Genomic DNA, 25,224 nt, shown 5'->3' with positions numbered 1-25,224 from the left:
AGTGTCCTCCGAAAATTTTAGCTCCATCGGATGAAAATTGAGACTGCACAAGCCCTTCAAAGTTTATATGGGAATTACTATTGGAAAAGCAAGCAAATCATTCAAACGATCATACCCAAGTAACCACATAGCTATATAAATATGAATACTTTATGTTTGCTCTAAATTGTGCTATCAGATTTTGTTTTAAAGTGACATAATCTTTAACCCTCTAATACCCAACCCCGCCTTTAGACGGGGTACACTTTGGAATTTTGTGTATTTTTTCGTAGCTCGGAAATCAAAATTATTTTATTTTTGGCTTAAACCTTGACTCATAACACGCATATAAGAAAAGTTTTTTATGACTTTTGAAACTTTTTTGTATTTTTGAAAATTGTTTGAAAAATTGTATTCTTATATAACCTATAAATGCCCGGGGTTAATTTAACGTTTAATATAAAAAATCGTATATTTTATATTTTTATACGATCGACCTATCACAAAAGAAGAGCCAGGTGGTATCAAAATAATTTCAAACCTGTTTTTCCGTTAGTTACACGGAAAATAAAATACGCTCCGAAAAAAAATTAAAAATGTAATATTTTTAAAAGTACCACAAAAATTTAAATTTTTATTATTGCCAAAAATCAACAACCACAAAAGGCTTCAAGAAAAAATGAAAAAAGTTAGGGATGTTCAAAAATAAAAATTATAAAAATCAAAAACCGAAATTCAAAAATTTGCGAGTAAAAATAAATAATTGCCCAGAACGTGTTTAGAACGATTTTAGACAACGAAAAATAATATTTAAATCGAAAATAAAAATTTGGGTATTAGAGGGTTAAGAGCTTTATAAATCATAATTAAAGTAGGAAAGGGCCCCACAACAACCAAATTAATGCAATACTTGGTAAAGCAGTTGTAATGCACAAGCCCTTCTAAAGCGTTTATTCTTTATTGAACCATTCTAGTATGCATAGCATCGATTCGGTGTCATACAAACAACAAATCCAGGCGTTTGCTCGGTATAATGCCAACAGTCTTTTACGCAACAAGCAGGGGTTCATTCACAAATTCCATAACGTTAAAAATGACATTTTTCGACACCCACCCACCCCCTCGTAACGCTTTTAGCAAGAAAATTTTACAAATTTTGTATGAGCTGTAACATTACAAGAACACCCACCTTCAGCGTAATGAAATTTAAGAATGAACCCCTGGAGAATAGAATGATTTCTGGTGGAATAGGGCAGCAAGTGCTCATAAGTGGGTTAATTCTACGACTGGCGTGAGGTGACAATTGTCGGTGTCGTATAGCGAGGTGACAATTCTCGACTCGAGTGAAGTGACTCGCCGTGCAAATCAAATGGAGAGTCACTTCACTCGAGTCGAGAATTGTCACCTCGCTATACGACACCGACAATTGTCACCTCACGCCAGTCGTAGAATAAACCCAAAGATCACTAAACTCACTAGGAATCTAAGGATCAGCGCACAGTCCACTTTTCCATGGTCACAGATTTTGTATAGATCTGAAGTTCTGAAAACGTTTTACTGATGATTTGACTAATGCAAAAAGAATTGGTTGCAGTCAAAAATTGGAAATCATTATACCGTGAGGGCCCCTAACTCTGCGCAGCTCCTAACTTTGCGCACTTTTACCAAAATCCACCAAAATCTGGTAAAATACGTAATTTTTTGTTTAAATTTGTTTATTCATATATTGCTACAATAGTAATAAAAACGTACGCGAAGAATTTTCTTGACAAACTTACGTTTATTACTTTAATAAAAAATAAAATAGCTTTAAAAATGTTGAAAAACGTCCAAATTGACTGCCCGTTAGCAAAAATGCTAAGGGAGTACATCATCACTTAAGTCATTTGAAGCAAATTAAAGAGAACATATTTCAGATTTTTAGTACGTAGGCACTAGTTTATTTATCGAGCAATCATCACTGGTAAAGTGCAACTTATTTTCTCTTCATTTTCGTATTCTTCTTAAGTGCGCATAGTAAGGAACCATTTTTCAACTATGTTCCTTACTATGCGCAGCAAGTTAAAAAACGTTATTTTCAACATACAATAAACCCTCCAGAGGTCGATATTGTACACGCAAAAAAATTGTGCGGTAAGAACTACTATTTTAGGGGGTTAACTTAAGCGCTCGCACCGGCAATTTTCAGCAGACCAGAAACGCGCTTGATTTTACCATGTTTGTAGTCGAAATCAGATTGTTGTAAATTATTTCTGTCGAATGTACCAGTTATATGGTGGGATGTACCGTAAACATAGTAAATTGGTCAAAAATTCCATGGTAGTTTTAAGAATGGGCGTAGTCAGCTACAATAGTAATTATTACCACAGAATTTTTTCCCGTGTAGGGAACCATCGACTTGTCGACACCATCGAGATATGGAATAGAAGTACTTTGAAAAATTGTTTGAGGGGATCATCATAGTAAGGGAAGATTGAAAAATGACGTCCATCATATTTTAAGGTTTTCTACACTCCGTCTCCACAATCCTCTGTTGCGAATTTTACTGTACCTATTGCATGCATTGTCACATTTTCGTAGACTCTTTTTCCCCTGAACGATGGACGTAATTTTTGAATGCTCCCTTACCATGCAAAAAATAATTTTGATTTTTTGTATAGTTTCATGAGTCAATATCGAGTAATGAAACATCGAGGTTTAATCGTATTTACTATATAGAAACGCCAATAAAGTACTGTTATTGATCTGTAACAGGAATCGTTCATTAATTACGTCTCGCTTAAGAATTAGTATACCCTTTCGCTCAAACTATTCTTTGTATTTAGTAGAAATGTTCGGGTTCGACTTATAACAAACCAAAACCACGTTCTTATTTATTTTCTTCAAACCCGGATCCGACCCGAATTCGAGACAATTATTTAATACCAAACCCGGATCCGAACCGAACCAAAGAAAATTTGGTTTTTATATTTTCTAGTGAAAATACATAAACAGTCAAAGCTAATTTTCCTCTGCACGTCAAGGGTGAACGCAAAAAAGACGTAGTTTGTACCCTTTTTGTATGTTGGTTTAGATTTTAGAAAACTTAATTAATTACATGTTTTGGAAATCATATGATGATTTCGATTATTTTGGGAGTTGCACTTCAGTAACAGTAATTATCATGGATTGAATTATAGATAAAATTTACTTCACTTAGTAAACTTCTATGTTAGAGACATTCCACGCTCCACTGGGGACGTAAAGCCGTATAAAGCAAGAAAATGAAGATTGATAATTATAAAGAAGTTATAAAGAATTTATCGAGTGCGCAGAGTTAGGAACCTAAATGCGCAGAATAAGGAGCATTGCAAAAATGAGTGCGCAGAGTTAGGAACACGAACACCTTTGAGAAAAATTTAAAATTTGCAATAAAAATTATTACTTAGTGAAGCTTTTATATTTTTTCCTTATACATAAGATCAATGAGTATTTGCTCCCAAAATTTCAGAGTATTGTGTTTTGTTTTCAATTAATTACAGCTGTTTGAAATTTGAAAAGCCTTAAGTGCGCAGAGTATGGGGCCTTCACGGTACAATAATGAATTACAAAACTATTTGTAGCTGCATTTAACTTTGAGCACACGCGATATTCAAATATTGAAACTCCATCTTCAACTATTAAAGGATCTGCAGATCCTTTAGGATACAAAATATTCCCAATTCCTGAAATCAAAATATTAGTTCATATAAGCAAAACAAGTACATGGCACAGGTACGGAACGCATCCGGGACAAGGCAAGGACACTCGAAAAAGGTTACCTTCGTCGTCGAAACTTAGCAAAGACATTTTGGAGGTGGCCTTGGAAGTCGCAGCGGACGCCATAGAAGATCCAGCCGCCCCGCTTCCTTTCTTGTCCTTCTTATCCTTTTTCGACTTGCTGGCATCGGTGTTAAATGATGGCGGAGGCGGCGGTAGCATCGGGGACGGGTCCACTTCCATACGATTATCCTTGCCGGAATCGCCATTACTGGCGGGAGTGACCGCGGGGCTTCCGCCCTCGTCGTCATCGTCATAGCTGGTGAAAACGCGTCGCTGGATCGGTTTTTTCGGTTTCCGGAACAGGGACATCGCTGACGGGTGGAATTGCACTTGGTTCGTTGCCACCGAACGTTAACACATGCTGCGAGCACCGGTTTCGTGCGAAAAACTTCGATTTTGGGGATTTTTTTGCGAAAATAAATGCACCAGACACGGAATTTTCTGCGTATTTTTCGCGAGTTTGCTGAATTTTGACAGACCAGCGCAAGTTTGGTCGGTGGGTTTGGAAACGCATCAACGCGATGAGAGGCAGCTGTCATCGGTAGGTGTTACTGGCGTTACGCAAAAATTCATGTTAAGAAAATGGTATCTGCAATTTTGGTATAATAATTTGATATAAATCTGATATAGGCGTACACGGTGAAGTATGAAAATGCTAGTTAGAGTACCAATTATTACATCTACCACATTTGAGACTTTTAATCTTCTTATGTCATATTCATTTATACTTTCCCATGCATTTCTGAAAATTATTATAGACAGTGCATTTACATTCACGGATGCTACCCTTGGGACTTGGGACTGATTTTTGCCTGCAGCACATTTAATAACCTTCTCTCTCGACGAGAAGCCATTTCTTCGCCGCACCAAATTCCATAGTTTTTATCCTATATTCGTTTCGGAAGTGCCGTTTAAAACATTGAACTTAAAGAGGCGGCTGTGCACTAGCAAGACCTATTGCAGTGAAATAAATATTCTACCTGTAGACACATGGTAAGTTCAGAAATAATTTTCATGCAGCGTCGTACCAAACTGACTACAAACTTCTCAGGCCAATTTTCAGATTTCCCGTTTTCCCAGCAGCTCATTCGTAGCGGGAGGAAGCAACCAACAACTGATCCTTGGAGGGTTTAGGACAGCTAGCTATCTTGGAAACTACCGAGGGGATCGCAGGAGAATGTTGACTCCACCATGGTCCAGCTGCAGTTTGTGCGGATACCGAAAGCTACGCAAAATTATCGTAATTGTGAACATTGCATTGTCAATGTAACTTTGATCAACTAAGTTTATTGAATAAATTAATATTTATCATTTTCCCTTTTTGTATATTTTTATAGTTTTCCTGGAAATTTTGAAAGTAAACAAAAGCATATTGCAGTATAGAAATTAAAGGGTAATATGCATTATGATTGATAAACGCCTTTTATACTATGGCTAGCTTAATCCAAAAATATGCACCCGGTGGGGTGAATAGATCGAATATCGTTTTAGTATGACTTCTAAGCTTTTTAGTATTTATATTTTTAACCGTGTACAACATTTCCCAAGTCCTTATAGCGCGCACATAACAAGTGTGATTAGAAGTGCGGGATCGATTTGTTGTCTTCATAACACTTAGGGTAACTCGGTGTAATACGCCCCAACGGGGCAATACGCCCCTCTTCATTTTCACGGGATTGAGGCTTCTTTTACACGTAAATATGATTACATAACTTAAATATTCGCGAAAAAATGATGTTGCGCATATATGTTCTTTGAAAAGTATAAACAATCAATAGAAATTCTAAAAATATCGAAAATCAGGTTTTTGGTTTAAAATGTTGCTTTTGATAAGTAAGCCTCAGGGTGAATGAAGTCCATTCTTTACAATTGAACTTAATATAAAAAACTTTTACCGAAAGACGACTGCTAATGGACCCTTTTAAGATTAGCAGATGGTGGAATTCTTCTTGGAAACATTTCTACAACGCTGTGGACCTTTTTTCTATTAGAGGGACATATTGCCCGGGTTGTTTTGAAATGTAAACATTGGAACCGTTTACAAAAAACATCTTGTAGGGGAAATCAGGGTAAAACCGACACTGTGGGTAAGCTCGACACCCTTTGATTTTTCATGTTTTGAGCATTTTCATGCAGTTTCCACCACGCTCTATTTTAACTTGTGAAATGTTGTGTTTCGAATGATATTACAACTGACGCTACCAATAAACTGCCAGAATAAACAACAAAAGCATATTGGATAACATAGAAGCAACAGCAGTTCCAATATTTCGCTGTTATTCAATAACCATTTCGCATGTGACATTTTTAAAATGTAATTAGGGGTACCGGGGGCAGTATGGACACCCGGGGCAGAATGGACACCCCCTGTATCATCACATATGCGAATAATTTTACACTTTAGATGCAAACAATATTTCAGTTGCCTGTCGAAAGAGTAAGTTGTCCACTAAAATTTCTGAAAAAATGTTTTATACATTGATTTTAAACCAAAAAATGGAGCATGATTTTATTGGGTTTAAAAATTATAACATTCACACCTCATCAAATAAGGTTTCAGAGGCAAATGACTGCAAGTTGACCGAAAATGTAGCTCTTGACTGAATCTTCAATTATTTATGTTAAATTCAAAAATATAGTAGATTTTTTTCTGCTACTTTGAGACACTGAAAAACTTATATGAAAATTTCCTGTACAGTTGGGGCAATATGGACACCGAGTGACAAAGTAGAGCTGACACTTTAAAGAAAAAGAAATGTATCTTCATACACAAAACTATCCAAAAACAATTAAGCATGCAATGCAATGATTATGATTCGGAACCACAAATCGGTTGAAAATCGTCAGTTCTGTATTAAAACTAATCTGGAGGCAATATTTAAGGCATCACTACGAAAAATGTCGTAAATTGGTTTTAATCATGTTTTCAGTAGCACAGTGATCTATCGCTATGGTTTCCTGAATGTGTACAGTGGGGATTCGCTCGTTGGGGGTCCGCTACATGGAATGACTCGATGGTTGGATGTTCGCTGGTTGGAAAATATTCCAACTAAAAAGCACTCAAATGTCAACAGAAAATGTCAAATTTACTTTGACGTCTGAGTACCGTCGCGTTGCAGTCTCCATATAAAGAACAAACGCGTATGTATATGTGCGTTTCGTGACGATTTCCTCTCCAGATGCGTTAGTGTGGAGCATTTTCACCAGCTGTCAGTTGTTCCAACTAACGGATCAGATTCGCTAGATGGAAGGCAGTCGTGTTCCAACCAGCGAATCCCCGCTGTACTTCATTTTTCGAGGTTTGGGAATGATCGTGGGACAGTTTTCCTATAAACGTTAAGGTGTCCATACTGCCCCATGGGGGTGTCCACTTTGCCCCGCTAGCTTGATGGTGACTACCAAATATGAGCTTTTTTTAAACCCATTTTTGCAAACAAAATATTTTTTTCAAAATTCTGCAACAATGTTTAACAAATGCTTGAGAACTCTAAAAAGCATACTGCACATTGAAAACTGTATAATATCCGTGTCTTTACAGTCAAAATAGGAAAATTCCTTAGGGTGTACATACTGCCCCGTGTCCCCCTATTTGTTCTGCGTCTACAACATCATTTACTATTATTACGTTGATACAACATAAAGGAGAAATTATTTTTTGGTTTTTCGACAGCTGAAAACGCTATTGAAAAATAAATGCCCACTCGGGGTAAGATCGACACTTTCATTTGGGGTGAAATCGACACCTTTCTTTGTTTCATAATCTAACTTCAGGGAATCTTTTTAATCGGAAGACCATCTCTGTAGTTTATGTGAGTCTTTGTTTTCGAATTCCAGTGAAGTTCACGGATGCCGAACTTGTCAACGTGTAAAATATGACACTATATGATTTGACACAAGCTATCATTAAGTACAGTCTGTCGTGACCAGAGCAGCTTTATTTCTATTAAATCCGCTTCTTTCGACGGCCGTAGTGAGGAACACACTGGGCGCCGATTGCTGCTCTGCTGTTTCTCGACGAACAGAGGGCGGTGCCACCCGCTTGCTCATCGTCGGAGCGGTGTAGCTTTCTCCACTGTTGTTCCGCTGCTGCTACTGCTGCTCCTTTTCGTCCGTCCGCTTCAACTATCGTCGATAAACTGATATGACCGCATCAGGCGGTGCCCTTTTATACGTTTGCTTTCCCGTTCATCCTTGACAGCTGTCTGTTGATTGGTTCAGTCGATCAACCAATGAACAGTTGCATGATGTGGAAGACTGTGTCTTATAAAAGCTAATGCTTACTTTTTTTTCATTTTCATTATGGTCCTTTATCTCGCCAGTTAGCACTCTTATTTTTGCTGCAAATCTGTCCTTATTCTCGCCAGATTGCCGATAGCTTATTCATTAGCCTTTTCAGTTAAACTGTCCTTTATCTCGCCAGTTTAACTCATTTCTCAGCATGTCTGTCCTTTTCCACGCCAGACTGCCAAATTCACATTATACTTACTTCTGAGAGAAAATACTGCGCCAATGTCGTGACCAGAGCAGCTTTATTTCTATTAAATCCGCTTCTTTCGACGGCCGCAGTGAGGAACACACTGGGCGCCGATTGCTGCTCTGCTGTTTCTCGACGCTCCGACGAACAGAGGGCGGTGCCACCCGCTTGCTCATCGTCGGAGCGGTGTAGCTTTCTCCACTGTTGCTCCGCTGCTGCTACTGCTGCTCCTTTTCGTCCGTCCGCTTCAACTATCGTTGATAAACTGATGTGACCGCATCAGGCGGTGCCCTTTTATACGTATGCTTTCCCGTTCATCCTTGACAGCTGTCTGTTGATTGGTTCAGTCGATCAACCAATGGACAGTTGCATGATGTGGAAGACTGTGTCTTATAAAAGCTTATGCTTACTTTTTTTTCATTTTCATTATGGCTCAATCTCTTATACTACACAGTCATCTCTCCCTTACTCGATATTGAAGGGACCATCGAGTTAGGGAGGTATCGAGTTACAGAACACAAAAGCAGTGCAACTGCGTTCAAAGGGACCATCGAGTTAGCCATGAAAACCAACTTTTACTATGGTTCTCTAACTCGATATCGAGATACGTTTAAACTTGAAAATCGTGAAGATTTTTTCGTTTTCATTCAAAATTAAAGAATTTATAGAATTTGCAATATTTTCACATAAACTAATCTTATTGTTTATTTACAAACCATGAGGTTCGACAGTTTTTTTATCTAAAAATTATTACACTTCTCTGTATTGTTTAAATAAAACAGTATTTATTTTCACAACCTATAATTCGCTATAACTTCATCTTTATAAGCATTCCATGAACACAAATTAAAAATATCCATGTGTATTCATCCCAATTTTAAATTCTTAGCATGGGACATTTGAAATTTTTACATATATTTAGTGGATCTTTGGTCTCTTCTCAATAATTTACGTAATATGTGAATAATCCTTTAGAGAAAGGGGTCATAAATGTCGAAAGTCATGTTTAAAGCATTCTTTTAAATATGCAATGTGATGGTGATGTTCACAACGTATAAATTCTACTCGAAGTGGATGTGTCGGTTTTACCCCAACAGGGTGTCGATCTTACCCGCACTCTCAATCGTCTCACCTAAAAATGATGAAATATCAATTTGATTTAAATCACTATATAACCTTAATATATCATCCAGCGATCGCAAGGATTGATAAATGTATAACCAATATGTGATTCTACAACAATTTTAGAATCGTTTAACAAGCGAAAGTACACAAATTTTATCAATAAGCTTAGGGTGTCGGTTTTACCCCGAATTCCCCTACACTTTTTTGAAGCAACCTGGAAAGAGAGAGTTGCATGCAGAGCATGGCCAACTAAATAAGCAACACATTGACATACAAAACTTTAGAAGTGATACATTTGCTACTGCGATAGAGCAGTTTTTCCTTAAGGGGGGCGCATTACACATTTTTACCTTATTCAGCATGCGTTCCAATAAAAGTACCGTAAAACGGGGTATCTTTGATAATGCGGGTAACTTTGATAGTGCGTAACCCACCACATGCTAAACGAAATATCATAACTTCTGTTAATCAGTTAAGTAAAACGAATGCAAAACTTAAGAATATTAGTATGACACTTCATGTAAAAGCGGTTTTCATTTGAATCAAGAACATTTGAGGCTTTTTATACGAATATTGAAAATTGACACAATTTTAGCATTTTTGAAACAATCTGTTCTACGATCACTATTTGATGTAGTTTTGAATAGTTGGCCACTTATCTTTGACAGCCTAGTTATCATAGAACTTGAATACGGTCTCAAATCTCTTAGCGAAAAGCATTTTCACAAACTGGGACCATTTTTGTAATCTAAGTCAGAAATTTCCATATAACGTTAAACGCCTAGAGGTTTGCAATGCCCTACAAATGTCCGTTGTTCATTCCATTTTGTTTGAATTATGCTCCATTATCAAAGTTACCCCAAAACAGAAAACCAACTTTCGATTATATGAAAAATTATTTATTCATTCAAAATAAATCTTATGGCAATCTATCGACTGCAATCGATAGCAAGGATGCCAGTACTTGTTTTAAAAATATAAATTATAATTATTGGAAACAGCATGCATAAATATTCAAGTTTTCGTCGAAAAAACTATCAAAGTTACCCCGTTTTACGGTACCATAAATTATATTGTATTGATCTAAATTTACTATTGAAAATTGTCTTAAATTGTGTTGTGAAAACGCAAAGTGTATTGGGAAAAAATACATTTCGTTCTATGATAAATTGTTGGAAATTATGATATTGTTACAATAAAACCTAGTTTTTTTTTACATTTGTATTAGAGAAACACAAGCTGCAAAATCAAATCCAATTTATTACATTTTTAGCTTCCACAATGCTTAACAACTTACAAACTTTACAAAAACTTTTCATAGCCCTTTCCGACAGCCTCCTCGACGCTCTTATAACCGTTCTTCCTCAGTATCGCATCCAACTCCTGCTTAACCCTTGTGACCACCGGTGGTCCATGGAATATGAAGGCCGTGTACAGCTGAACCACGCTGGCCCCGGCCTGGATCTTGTCGTAGGCGTCCTGTCCGCTGAAGATGCCTCCGACTCCGATGATTGGAATTTTACCCTCGGTCCATTTGTACACCTTTGCAATCAACTGGGTGGACCGTTGGCAGAGTGGTGCCCCACTCAAGCCTCCTATTTGACCCGCGTTGATGCTCTTCAGGCTGGCCGGGCGGTCAATGGTCGTGTTGGACACTATCACGCCATCCACGGCGAATTCCTTCTGCATCACGACCGTGACTATTTCCTGGACATCTTCGTCGGCCAGATCGGGGGCGAACTTCACCAGGATCGGGCGCTGTTCCTCCGGAGGAAGAGCGCTTCGTGCCTTCAAAACTTCACTCAGTAAAACCTGGAGTGTGGTTTTGTTCTGCATGGCCCTCAAACCGGGCGTATTTGGACTGCTAATATTAATAACGAGATAATCCGCTAGACAACTAAACTTTTTGATTCCCTGAATGTAATCATTGTAGGCATCTGGCGAATGCTTATTTCTACCGAGATTGACCCCCAGCATGACACGATTGGGGTTTTCTTCACGCATTTTCTTCAGTCGTTCATACACCACGTCGTGGCCATCGCTATTGAATCCGTACCTGAAACGCAACATGAATTACATTATGACAATGGTCCGTAAATGTCTCAAAACTATTAATTTGGTTCGAAAATTCATGCCCGGATAGAGGCGATTAGTAAAATATTGACTAAATTAATTATGGGATCTTATTTTGGTATTCATGAGTCCTGTATGAAAAGCTTATGGCAACATGTGAATAACAACATATAGGAATATTTTTAAATTATTTAAACTGTATGCATTTTTCTAAAAATTTTCAAGGAATTTTATCAGAAACTAATTCAGATATATGCCCAACTTTTATTTATTGCTTCTTTAACGTTATTCTTAAGGAATTCCTCAGTGAATCAAATTGTCAACGATACAGACGCAGGACAAACAAAAAAGTAAGCACGCTCACAATCGTTTGTCCCAGCTTTTGCGAATTGGGATACAATCAGAGCATTGTTGCAGCCTCTTCAACTCGTGATAAATCAGTTACTTTGAATACACAATCAAATTTGTTTTATGTGAAAATGTAGAAAGTTTTCGAAAATTGAAATGCAAAGCGATCATTGTCATTTTCTCAAGTTGTGATAAACTGTTGTTGGGGAATAAGATTGTTGCAACAAGAATAGTAGAGAACAATGTTTTTGTTGCTACATGTTGATTAATAATTTTTGGTGCATTCCTGAGATAAACGGAATATAAATTCCCGAAGGAATTAATATGAAAATGACTCTAGCATAACTGAAAAAATCGGCGCAGGAACTCCTTGTGAAATTTTTGTAGGGGTTCCTGAAAGAACCTTTAACTAATTTCTTCAAAAACTCTGGAATAGATCATTTGAAGATTTTTTTTGGTTGAACTCCTGTAGGAATTTTTGGAAGATCTGCAAGAGTAATTACTGGAAAATCGATGGAAAACGGGAATAGGTGGAAAAATCTCTAAAAGAAATGTTATGATAGCATTTTGGAAACTTTCCAGAGTAATCTCTGTGGAAATTCTTGTGTAGAAATACACTGCAAGTAGACTTCAGTGACCGTTTTGGTTAAAAAGGGACTTTAAAGACCTTTAATTGAAAACATACTTTTTGAAGATTCGCATTAAAATAGAGACCAAGTCACTAAAAAGAAACCTGTTACCAGCCCTGTTCGTTCACGAAAATGCTGTAAGAAGCCCATTTTAGGGATAAACACCATAACTTTTCAAACATTGATTTTATGCTGGGACACCCTACTAGGTACTCACCTATTAACAATGGCTTTATCTTCGTTCAGTCGAAACACTCGGGGTCTTTGGTTACCCGGTTGGGGCTTCGGGGTGACCGAACCGATTTCCACAAAGCCAAAACCGATCCGCTGCAGACCGGCGACCGCCTCACCATGCTTGTCGAATCCAGCCGCAATACCGACCGGATTGCTGACCGTCATCCCCAAGAAGCGGGTCCGTAGCGTTTCCGGATCCTGGAAACTGGGCCGAACTAGGGCCAGCTTAATGCCGAACACGGCCAACTGGTGGGCCGTCTCCGGCGGAATCAACCGCACTATGGGCATGAATATGCTCTCGTAGAACTTCTCATTGCCCTTGTACAGGCAGATGGCGCTGAACGTGACGGCCCCGAGCGAGGTCACTTTCACAAGCGATCGGAACTTGTTCTACGGAGAAAGGTGCCGAAGCGATAAGAAAGATTGTTAATCTATCTAAATATGAGGGCACAGGCCATTACTCACCGGTGTACTGGCTCGGCACGGATTCATGGTGGTGTTATAGCCTTCGAGAGCTATTCGGTGTTAATTTTCAACAAATAAGCAGCATGAAATTACGCAAAAAAAAACTTTTCTACCGAGATTATTTCGAAGCTTTTGGAACATGTGTTTTTGTTATTATTTTACCGGCGATATCATAGAGCGTTACGAAAGCAAACAATAAAATGGCGTTACAATCGTTACTATGGTGTGTGTCACAGCTAATGTACGTTTTAGTACACCCACATACACGGCAACGCGAATCTATTCAAACCTTCAACGCAAACCCGTAGTTGAGCCCAACAACCCAAATTTGACTAAATTTCTAAGGTCTCCGTGGGGCTCTGCACAAAAATCATTCGGTCTCTTTCACTCCTCTGTAAAATTAGTAAACAACAAGGCCAGTAAACGCCAAAATCCCATGTAAAATCAAAACAGTGCAGAGTCCTATTAGGTACTGGGCGGTATGAATAAAAAGCGTTGAAGTTTACTACGTGTAGCATTTACTCAAAAACAAAATCCACAAAGTTTACTACACACGCAGAAACACGGGTAGGGTAGAAGTACCAATTATGGCTATAGCACCAATTATGGCAATAGTGGGAACAAAAAGAGATTTTTCTTATTGTTTCACTAGAATATAACGGCTAATATTCACAGGAATGATAAACCTATTTGTTTTTGATGGTAACTAAACCTTGATAAGAACATTCGTGCAGTAAGCTTCGAAAAAGGAACATTTGAAAATTTTGCCTCACACATATTTCACCTTCTTAGCAGTTTGCTAAAGGACACCATTTACGAAATGTATGTTTTCATCCGGAAAAAACTGCTTCAACCGATTAATGTATGTTGCCTAGTGAGAACAAATGAATAAATTTTGCTGGTGAGCTATCAAATCTACTGTTTTAAGTTGGAAATCGTGTTATTTCCACTATGTCGACAACTGGTACAAAGAGTGTATGAGAGCCCAATTATGGCAATACTCTGGAGGCGGTTTGTTTACATATTTTGATCAGTGAAATAAAAGAAGTAAAGCTGTTTTACTGGTGACTTCCACGATGGGAAGGTTCGGTAAGGCATTATCTTCATGTTTTGTACTCATTTGCTAAGATTTTTCAATCACACGTTTGAAAACGTTCGCAAGCGGAAGATGCTAATTTCATGGTAGAGAGGGTTTTCGGTGACATTCGATTTTTGAATTTTCCCTCTTTTTTCGTTAAAATTAGGCGCTGGAAAGGTAATGTGAGTTTATTAATGCTGTTTTGTATCATAATTTGCGTTTTCACTACATTTCGACTCCTTTTCGAAAATTAATTTGCTCTCATGAACCCATTGCAATAAATTGATTTAACATGCATTTAACACAAAACTTTTGGAAAAATTTATGAGCAATTACTTCATTACATATTAGCGTTGCATTATCATTCGCTCTGGATGACTTTTGAGTTCATTTCATGCAAATATTCGATAGTCCATAATTGGAACACTTTTATGTCGAATGCTAGGAACGCTATTGCCATAATTGGTACAAAGACAACGCTTTTTAAAACCATTTTTTAGAAGCTTAAAGTCAATTTAGTACTAAAACTGTTTAATTCAACTGCTTCGCAAGGCTTCAAACTAGTAATTAACACCAACAAGTCATGCTTACGTTTTAGGAACGCGGGTAAAACTTGATTTTTATACATACTGTTGACATATTGCATCCATAATTGGTACACCTACCCTAGTCACAGAATGACTAAATTTAAGTAATTTATGACTATTTTCTATCTGCCTCTCTTTCATCCTGCAGGGAATTTTATTCCTATTTGTCAATTCACCTGGGTTGAAGCATCACTAAGCTTCAACCCAGTCGAAATGACAGTGTGGAAATTCACAGCAGAATGAAAGAGAGGCAGATAGAAAATAGTCATTAATGCATAAACATTAGTAATTCTGTGACTATTTTTATTTCTGAGTGCACTTTTGATATGAATAAAAAAAACTTTCGAACATGTAGTATTACGGTTGTTAAGAAAATTTTCCGGTTTGCGGTAGCCGCAGAGTTCTACCGCAGCTTTCAAAGTTCTACCGCAGGATTCGAAATCAATCTATCATTGGAGCAAACAATTCAATCATAGTATGCTTGAAAGAGAAAACGCTATGAAAAATAGCAACAAACAGCAATCATCAAGACGGTATCCAAGGTATCATTGAAGCCTACTGATGATTTACCAGTGCAAATCAGTGATGTGACAGCTGCGGTAGCTTTTCGTTGAACCGTAAAACGGAAAGTTTTCCCTAAAATTGCAATACCTACACGCAAAAAAATTTTACGGTAAAAACTACCATTTTAGGGGGTTAACTTAAGCGCTCACACCGGCAATTTTCAGCAGACCAGAAATGCGCTTGATTTTACCATGTCTGTAGTCAAAATCAAATTTGTGAAAATGATTTCTGTCGAATGTACCAGTAATACACCACATGTATTTATCAAAGCTGACATCATTTTCCCGTGATATTTACTCAAATTTTAATTATTCCATTAATTTCAACAATCTCAAAGCATGAGTAGCAACCTCTGAAGCTAACTACCAGTAGCTTTGTAGTAAATGCTTCTCTTATTCATAGCAACGCGTTGTTTGTAGTATGTTCGAAAGGTGTAGAGAGAGAAATGACACAAACATGTTCCACATATAGCGTTTACTACCAGTAATGTAGTAAACTCAACTTTACTACATTTTATTCATACCGCCCAGTGTAGCAAACCAGCCTATACGCTTTATGGCCGGCACGCTGATCATAAACAGAGTGGATCTAGATAAGAGTGGCGTCAATGTCAAAATTGGAACAGCGACGAACTGTCATTTCCATACAAATCTGCGTTCTAATTGAGCAGGAGACCTGTCAAAACTGGAACATGACGTCACTCTTGTTTATAGGCACTCTAATCATAAGTACTCTGCAGAATTGTGTTTGATCTTTCGGCCTTGACGCTTGCTCCAGCGGGTGCGAGTGACGAGGGCAGGATCAAACGTGTCGCGCGTCGGTCGAGTGAAGTGAAAAGTGCCGCGATCGGTTAGTTGTGTTTGATCTTTCGACCTTGACGCTTGCTCCTGCGGGTGCGAGTGACGAGGGCAGGATCAAACGTGTCGCGTGTCGGTCGAGTAGTGAAATGAAAAAGCACCGCGGATCGTTAGTGATGTTTGATCTATTAATCGAGTCGCTTGCTCTTGCATGGGCGAGTGATGAACACTTTTTGGATCGCATCACCAACCATAGACCAATCCAGTTGCCAGCGTAGTAGTGCAATGTTGACAAAATTTTCTTTGTTTGCTGTGAGAACTGTCACAACATTGCTTTTGTTTGCTGTGAGAATCCAAATATAAACAGAATTGCTGAAAAACAACCAGTTCCTTGTTGGCCTGCCGTTGACCGAAAGCTCAATGACGTCAAACAGACATCGATACATTTTCATTCTGAGGAAATCGACTTGTGTAAGATTGATTGTGCGTTGGTGTTCGTGGCAGTTTGCTTGAGGACCTCTATTGGTGACTCCCAGATCTTTATACTGCTTCGCGTTAGAAAATGGGTTAACCAAGGTGCGAAGTATGATTTTTGACCAACTTCGCCGCGTCGCAAGTCGATTCTCAATAGTGCGCATGATGCACACGGCGGAGGCCATAGATGCGCACTATAGCGAAGTGACTCGCGACGCGGCGAAGTTGGTCAAAAATCGAACTTCGCACGTTGTTTCATCAATTTTAAGTCACGAAGCAGTATACCTTATCCCACTAACCCAATATCCTATCCATGACGACTGTGGAGATGCAGAGGTATACTCGGTCTCTAGTAACAACAGTTGTCTAACTAACATTCCTTCCCTTCCCCGATGACCGTAAGGACGTGGCTGGCGCCGTTATTTTAAAAGTCAAAATTTAAAATTTGAGCTCTCGTTTTGTACACATTGAAGAATGGTAAGCTAATCCCAAGCCCCATTCATAAATTCCCTGTGCAACTTCGATTGTTCTGGTCAATCACGGAGTAGCAACTACGAATTGTACGGTCATCTATGCTCATGCTCATGCTCTAATCATAAGTACTGTGCAAAAGGATAGGACAAAGTAATGGCCAAGAAATACTTCAGCTGTCCAAATTACTTGAGCTGTATCCACCCAGGTAACCAATAAGCACTATCATAGGCGGCATATGAGCCGCTCAACAGGTTTTCAGTGCCAACAGGCTTCATATAACATTTTCAAGTGCTTTTAGGCACTGTCACCTTCGAGCACTGAAATAAGCCGTATATGCGTATATAACGCCATACCGCAGTGCTTGTAAGCCCTGTGCCCACAAGCCGCATACAACGGCTGTCAATGCTGTTGAAAGGCTGGTATACGTGACGTTTATGTCAATGGGATCAAATATGGCTTCACCCAAAACAAATCCCGTGATGATTGTTTTCAATCAGAATTATACTTATATATGCTGATACACATTGAGTAGCAGGATAGATAATCGTTGCTATGGATGATTATCGAAAAATACTTGCGTATGTTCGTGATCTTCTGATTCCTGATGGTCTCCGAAACAACGGGAGTGGGAAGGCGAAACAGTACGAAACTCAAGCTGTATTGGTCCCGGAGGCCATCTGGATTCCAGGAATTGTGATCTACTTTACGACGCCTGGAAATATTAATGCAAGGGTTCATTCACACCCACCCACCCTCTCTTAACGCTTTTTGCATGAATATTATACCAATTTTGTATGAGCCGTAACAACACGAGGACACCCACCCACCCCTACAGCGTTGTGAATAAGCCCCAAGCAATTATTCTTGATACTTTTACGGTCTTTTCGAAGTTTTTATTCTCCCAAACATTCCCCATACTTCATTTTAAAATCCATTTTGACTCCCTTCGCAATGAAGTACAAATTAATCCATATTAAAGCCTGGTATTTCCAGCCTCCAATAATTCTCTGCCTTATGAATGATGCTGAGCAAAGCAACTCAGAAAAGCATAGATGGGGCAGATGGAAAAGGGGACCGAATCATCTAATAGGAGCCTGGAAAACATCAGTTCGAGTCTAAGATACCAAACAAAAAAATTAACTTGGAACAGGTCAAAGAAAGATAGAAAAGTACAGGAGATAAACAAACTTTTTTTTCTCTTTTCTTCAACCAACCTGCTATAAAATTTTGACGTCTCTCGTTTCAGATACTCGGTACGAGTAGGCAGTATATAAGCCAAATAATTCGCCAAAAGTGGCTTTTTAACAGCCTTTAATTACGATATAGTTCCTATTGGCTCTGATAGCCATGTCTTTTATTCGACTATAGAACCGACTTGGTGCCAAACTTTAGGCCAAGTACGGACCTGAAACGTAAATCACTCAAGTAAAATTTCCCCTTTTTACCGAAGTAATTTTGACAGCGTATTCAGTATGAGCGTAATGTCACTTTTACTTGCGGAATAATTGAGCGGCACATTTTTCCGTTCGGAAAAGTGACAGCTCCCTTTGATTTGTACGACAGGCGTTACCGACGTTATGAAATCAGCTCTACTTCGCAGCAGCGTACAGCTCAAGTAATTTCGGTAGCGGAATCATTCCTTGACCGTTTCTTGTCCTATCCTTTTGCACAGTACTTATGATCAGCGTACCGGCCATTACGGCTTATTGGTTACTTGGGCAGTTGACAAGTAGAGCTGATTTCGTAACATTGGTAACGCCTGCAGTACGAATCAAATGGAGCTGTCACTTTTCCGTACGGAAAAATTATTCCGCAAGTAAAAGTGACGCTCATACTGGAATGGCTGTCAAAATTACTTTGGTAAAAAAGAGAAATTTTACTTGAGCGCTTTACGTTTCAGGTCCGTAGGGTGATCAAAGTAATTTGGATAGACCGTTACGCGTATTTAATTTGGCCATTTAGGGGCGATCCATTAATTACGTAAGACAATTTTCGGGGTTTTTCAACCCCCCTTCCCCCCCCTGGTAAGATTTTTTGTATGAAAATTGAAAATAAGTTGTATGGCGCGTAAGAAATCTCAAACCTCCCCTCCCCCCATTAACCCTTACATAATTAATGGACAGCCCCTTATGGCCGGTACGCTGATCATAAGTACTGTGCAAAAGGATAGGACAAGAAACGGTCAAGGAATGATTCCGCTACCGAAATTACTTGAGCTGTACGCTGCTGCGAAGTAGAGCTGATTTCATAACGTCGGTAACGCCTGTCGTACAAATCAAAGGGAGCTGTCACTTTTCCGAACGGAAAAATGTGCCGCTCAATTATTCCGCAAGTAAAAGTGACATTACGCTCATACTGAATACGCTGTCAAAATTACTTCGGTAAAAAGGGGAAATTTTACTTGAGTGATTTACGTTTCAGGTCCGTACTTGGCCTTACGACAAAATCAAATGGAGGTGGCCAAATTATATACGCGTAACGCGCTGTCCAAAATACATAAAACACCCTACTTGGCTTTAGCGTGGTTGTCCTGTAATTCAAACTTTTAGTACAATTAGCGTTACATGCATTACATTCCCGCTGTCACCAGCTGCTGTCAACCGCATCAGCAAGCCCACGTAACGCCACTCCCTTTCACTTTTCTGCGTGCGTGCTGAAAAACACACCAGAAAAACACGACCTTCTTTGCTTGCAGGCTGGGGCTGGTCTCGGATTCTTATCATCACATTCGTCCTCTGCTCTGCCTTTGTATGAATTTTGTGTTGTTCGCGAGCGCGCTTAGTCACGTCCGATGGTGAACAGTGAAAAGTGCTGAAATTTTGTGTTTAACGTGCGTTGAACTCGCTGCAAATAGTGTAAAATTGAGACTTGACTAGCAGGTAACAAAGTGCGCATTACCGGGAGGCGGAATTCCTCCGGGAAGTGACGGTAAATTCGATCGAAAAAATCGTGTGCGTGAGCAATTTTTTTTCGGTCGTCATCTTTGCTGCGCGTTTGAAGGTGACGACGAGAACGGCGAATGAGTGGCACAAAAGGAAACGGAAAAAAATAAACTCCAGTGTTTGGGTGGAAAAGTTGAGCGGGGAAGGCGCGGAAGTGGAGTAACTCGCCGAGGGCCGATCTCTGCTGGTTTGTTTACCTTACGATTCTTTGTGTTCGACGGGATTAATAAACCTGCTGCTGGTGCGAAGGCAATTTTGATCCAGCGTTTAGTAGTGCTGACCAAGGGGGAAAACTATTCGTAGGAAGGATTTCGGCGTAGTAAACGGCAAACGGGGAGCGGCCTCATCATGATGGACGAAGCTGAAGATGGCGATAGCATGGCCACTCTCTTCCGGGCAGGTAGTGCGGTAAGTATCTATTATTTTCTTCTCAATTCTCATGGGTTTAGGCCTTAGCCTTGAGAGTCACCAGTAGTTCACTTCCGGTCCCGGCCTTTGAGCAGTGTTAGGGCGATGACATATTGAAAGAGAAGAGAAGTGAAGTGAAGTGTTGGCGAAAAGAGAAGAGAAGAGGTAAAAATGGTATGGCATACTGGAAGAGGTTTCGAAAGAGTTTCAATGCGCTCCGTGTTTTCATTGATTTTGTGCTTCGGCAACAGCATGCTGCCTGCGACCGGAGAGAGAGCGCGCACGGCTGCTCTATTCGGTTTCTTCTCCTTTCCCATGTCCCATTCGCATCAACAGAGGCCTGTAAAGGCGACTCTGTAGAATGTATCAAGTTTGTTAAAATCATTTCTCATCAAGCAGGAAGACTGCTTCTCGATGGCGTGCGAAGAAATCTACATTCTTTGGATGTGATCCATAACCGTAGTAAACAATCATTTCCTGGTCCATATTATGGATCACTAGTTAGAAGTGCTAATATTTGGTATTTAGAATCAACAATCAAGAAAAATGTTTTCCAATGATGAATTCATACTGAATCGAAGCGAACGAGCATGTTTTATGCTATAACATTTGAATTTTTCCACCTGTGGGAGCTTATGAATGCTGACGGCACTTCTTACAGAAAACGACCATATAATGATAGCTATGTGGTACCAACTAAACATTTGTCAAATACACCGTTATTTAGCGGTTGAACATTACAAATGGTAGAAGACAAATAGTATAACATGGGAAAAACATGTTTTACGTAAACGTTTATGTTTTGGGCAAGTTATTCGATGTTGAACGCCAAAGTGATCCGTCACTGTGGGTGATCCGTAACTGCGTGGGCAGAACAACATAAAAATTGGAGAAAAATATAACAGAATAAATAAGAAATCTAGAAACGTTTTTCTCAATTAAGAAACAAAAATTTTTAAAATAAAATTTCTCAATTGTACCTTGGCTCTAAGCATTTTTGGAAATTATCTAAAATTAAAAAAAAAACCTCAGAAGCCAATACCGGCATTGGAAGAAGAAAACTTCTATGCAGTTTGAAAGCGCGCACAATTTTAATTAAGGACTTACTAGTCCAATAGAAAATCAAGTTACTCAGGACTTCGAAAATATTCTCAATCAAGAGAACGTTTTCGAAAATTCCTGGGATACTGATTTGGAAGAAATGAGAACTATTATTGAAAAATTCAAAAATATGAAAGCTCCTGGCGATGATGGAATTTTTTACATCCTCATCAAGAAACTTCCCGAAAGTATATTTTTAACAAATGTTTTCAATTAGCATATTTTCCTGACAAATGAAAAAATGCTAGGGTTGTACCAATTTTGAAACCAGACACAAATCCTGCAGAAGCTTCTAGCTATCGTCCAATCAGTTTGCTTTCCTCCATCAGTAAACTTTTTGAAAAAGTTATTTTGAACAGAATGATGGCCCACATTAACGAACATTCATTTTTTGTTAATAAACAGTTCGGATTCCGCAATGGACATTCGACCACTCATCAACTTTTACGTGTATAAAAAAAGTGATTCATTCCAAAAAATCTGAAGGCTATTCTACTGGTCTTGCATATCTAGATATAGAAAAAGCATTCGACAGTGTTTGGCACTGAAGGCTTGATCGTAAAATTAAAAAAAAAATAATTTTCCAACATACATTGTTAGAATAATTCAAAGTTATCTGTCAAACCGTACATTTAAAGTTAATTATCAGAACTCCAGATCTGAAAGACTTCCTGTAAGAGCGGGTGTTCCCCAAGGCAGCATTTTGGGACCAATATTATACAATATTTTCACATCTGACTTACCAGAGTCAGGGATGTCAAAAATCTTTGTTTGCGGATGACACAGGCCTCTCCGCCAAAAGACGAAGCCTGCGTGTCATCTGTAGTCGATTGCAAAAAAGTTTGGATATTTTTTCTTCATATTTGCAAAAATGGAAGATTTCTCCTTATGCTTCCAAAACTCAACTAATAATATTCCCACGTAAACCAAAAGCTCTTTATTTGAAACCTTCAAGTAGACATGTTGACACGATGAGAGGGGTTCCAATAAATTTGTCAGATGAAGGTAATTATCTAGGGCTCATGCAAGATAAGAATTTAACTTTCAAAAATCACATTGAGGTCATTCAAGTCAAATGTAACAAATATGTAAAATGTCTCTATCCCATTATTGATAGAAAATCAAAACTTTGTCTTAAGAACAAGCTTTTGATATGCAAACAAATTTTCAGACCAACAATGCTGTATGCTGTATCAATATGGACTAGCTGTTGTGATTGTAACCAGGAAATGTGGGCTTCGTAGCCGTGCGGTTAGCGGCGTCAGTCGTTTAGGCCTATTGTGCTATGGAGTGTGGGTTCGATTCCCGCCCCAGTCGGAGAAAACTTTTCGTCAAACGAAAAATTCTTCACTGGTCCACTGGTTGTTCCGTGTGTCCGTTGTCTAATGTTAGTTATGTTCAGTCTGTGCAGCCTATGGCTGAAGACGGTGTAAATTGTCTTTAAAAAAGCTCTTCAGAGAATTCAAAATGAAATTTTGAAAATGATTCTGAAGCTTCCTCCCTTGTATAGTACTAATGTGTTACATAAAATATCCAATTTTGAAATATTGGAACAAATGTCAAATAAAATAATTGATAATTTCAGGCACGATTAATGCGTTTTTTCTCTTATAAGCAGGTGAAATCAACTCACCTGTTAAAAATCTGAACTGCTACAGCAAATGAAATGTAATATGTTGTTAATAAAATCTTAAATTTGTTTTACAGAATTGGGATGCTAGTGTTGTCTAATAACACAGAACACACAGAAATGAATGTAATGTTTGAAATGATACAAATAAAGAAATTAAAAAAATGATATCTATCAAGCCTACCGAATATTTTTTCAAAAAAAGTTATAATTTTCGAGAATTTTGAAATTGAATTCCTTTTTCCAATCAAAATTAAATTATTAAACTTCTGCTGTTATGAACGAAAAATTTCTTCAAATTCACTTAACACTTCAGTCGTCGCGCTGTTGTATTTTGTACAACACTTTTGAAAAAAAAAACTCGCTTTTCGTCCTCAACAGCAGTGTAGTGGTTTTGACGGTGGTGAACCGCGCGACGACTGGAAGTTTAAACAATACACTAGTTATAGATATAATATCATGTTTGTATCTATGGAATGAAATAGTATGTTAATTGCATACCTTTTCTACGAGTACTTTAAATGGTTTATGGGAATCTTTTCTAAACTTGAATCATCGATATTATAAACAAGATCACGAATGGTTCCAATTGCAGTTAATTTTTAAGTAAATATTGATTTTCCGAACGGGTAATAATCGATCAAATTTGAGAGAAATTTCCCGTTTTATTGAAGTAAAAGCTATGGTTTTAATGATTGATAACAAATCGACTCTCTTATTTATAAGTCATGGAACATTGTGGTTTTCCTTTTTTTTCTACGGAATGGCCGAGTGATAATTTTGCTTTGGGGAATTTAATGTATAAGATCAGTTCAGTGGTACAAAGCACACATTTTTTTTTTCAAATATAAAAAAGAACTTTTCTTTTGTGTTTGTTAATTTAGTTTACTCCCAACTGTTTTCATCAGTTCGAAATTCACGCGCAATATTAGTGCTGCCAATAATAGTTCAAATTATCTTCAAGCGTTTTCGCGCGTCGAAGCACCACACGAACTGCTTTCACGCTTGACCACACTTTCCATCCCTCTTCGCATCGCTTCAGTATGCCAGGTAAGCGCGATTTTCATACAACATGCATGGAGAGACCTTCAACGCGTACGCTCCTCTTTCACATCCTCGCTTTCTGTCTGTACTAAGTAATATAGTTTGAGATTTTATCAAACATGCCTTGTCGATTTTTTATATACCGTATTGACAAGTGATCCACAAGGAGCAAGTTTGTTTTACGTAAGCCATAGTGTTGCACAAAATATCTAGATACAGTGAAACCTCCATGAGTCGATATTGGAGGGACCATCGACTCATGGAAATATCGAGTAATGGAACAGCAATTCTTTGGATGATAGTGTTGCACACAATATTTCACAAAATTTTATTGAACTGGTGCTTGATATTGAATCGTAATCAAGAACTCTAGGAAGATTCCCTGTTTTTAAAGGCGTTTTACAAACAGTTACTTAAGGTTTATCCGATCGAATTGCCCGGAACCCATAATGGCGTTGTTTTGGTTTTGTTTCACATTGGGCTGGATAGATTATTTTAGATAGGTGAGGTTGGGACGGAGAATATTGCTTTTACCTTGAATTTCAATTTTCGATGGAAAATCCATCTGATTTTTTTTTCTAATTTAGATGTCAGTATTATCATTCTGTATTTCTGTTTATTTGCTGTCAAATCATCTAACAGTGAACAATCTGCTCTTCAAATCAGCAAAATGGAGTCACATAAAGCCAAGAGTACTCTGAAAATTATACAAGAGTGAATATTCAAACCGATGAAAGTTTAAATCAAAGCCTGAGCTTACATGATCAACTGATCATATTCCTCGACATCTTTTTATCTCGATTTATGAGGAAAATGTATACAGGAAACAAGACAAATAGAAATAGGGAATATATGATTGACGAATTATAATTATTCATGATTGTAATAAAAATGTTGAAAAATCTAGATATTTAAAAGAGAGATTAGTGCTGAACAAGCAAAATATTATTCACCCCTGTTCTTGTTTATATTCAAATGCCATTTCGATCGAAAACAG

General features: G+C 38.3%; 3 protein-coding genes across 4 annotated transcripts in view; 1 reads left to right on the top strand and 2 right to left on the bottom strand.

Moving 5' to 3' along the window:
* LOC5567372 (PAX3- and PAX7-binding protein 1) overlaps positions 1-4,271 on the bottom strand; it is a 53,952-nt gene extending 49,681 nt beyond the window's left edge. Inside the window, exon 1 of the mRNA XM_021853907.1 lies at positions 3,780-4,271. Within this exon, the coding sequence (XP_021709599.1) occupies positions 3,780-4,089 (310 nt within the window). The 5' untranslated portion in view covers positions 4,090-4,271. The remainder of the gene's footprint in view (positions 1-3,779) is intronic.
* Positions 4,272-10,619: 6,348 nt separating this feature from the next.
* On the bottom strand, positions 10,620-13,293 carry LOC5567371 (dihydroorotate dehydrogenase (quinone), mitochondrial). Its single transcript, XM_001657336.2, has 3 exons — positions 13,129-13,293; positions 12,647-13,053; positions 10,620-11,435 (listed from the first exon to the last, which is right to left on the bottom strand). The coding sequence occupies exons 1-3, from the start codon at positions 13,153-13,155 to the stop codon at positions 10,682-10,684; spliced, it is 1,188 nt and encodes a 395-aa protein (XP_001657386.1). The 5' UTR covers positions 13,156-13,293; the 3' UTR covers positions 10,620-10,681.
* A 6,455-nt stretch (positions 13,294-19,748) lies between these two features.
* LOC5567370 (zinc finger FYVE domain-containing protein 1) overlaps positions 19,749-25,224 on the top strand; it is a 40,739-nt gene continuing 35,263 nt past the window's right edge. The window contains exon 1 of one of the 2 annotated variants that reach the window (XM_021855056.1): positions 19,749-20,452. In XM_021855056.1, the coding sequence (XP_021710748.1) occupies positions 20,393-20,452 (60 nt within the window). In that variant the 5' untranslated portion in view covers positions 19,749-20,392. The remainder of the gene's footprint in view (positions 20,453-25,224) is intronic. The other variant, XM_001657335.2, reaches the window with a different exon arrangement.

This window comes from Aedes aegypti, chromosome 3, assembly GCF_002204515.2.
Source record: "Aedes aegypti strain LVP_AGWG chromosome 3, AaegL5.0 Primary Assembly, whole genome shotgun sequence".
In the NCBI taxonomy this organism is placed as follows: Eukaryota; Metazoa; Arthropoda; class Insecta; order Diptera; family Culicidae; genus Aedes; species Aedes aegypti.
Note: the sequence above shows the minus strand (reverse complement) of the source record. Positions and strands in the feature narration are given on the sequence as shown.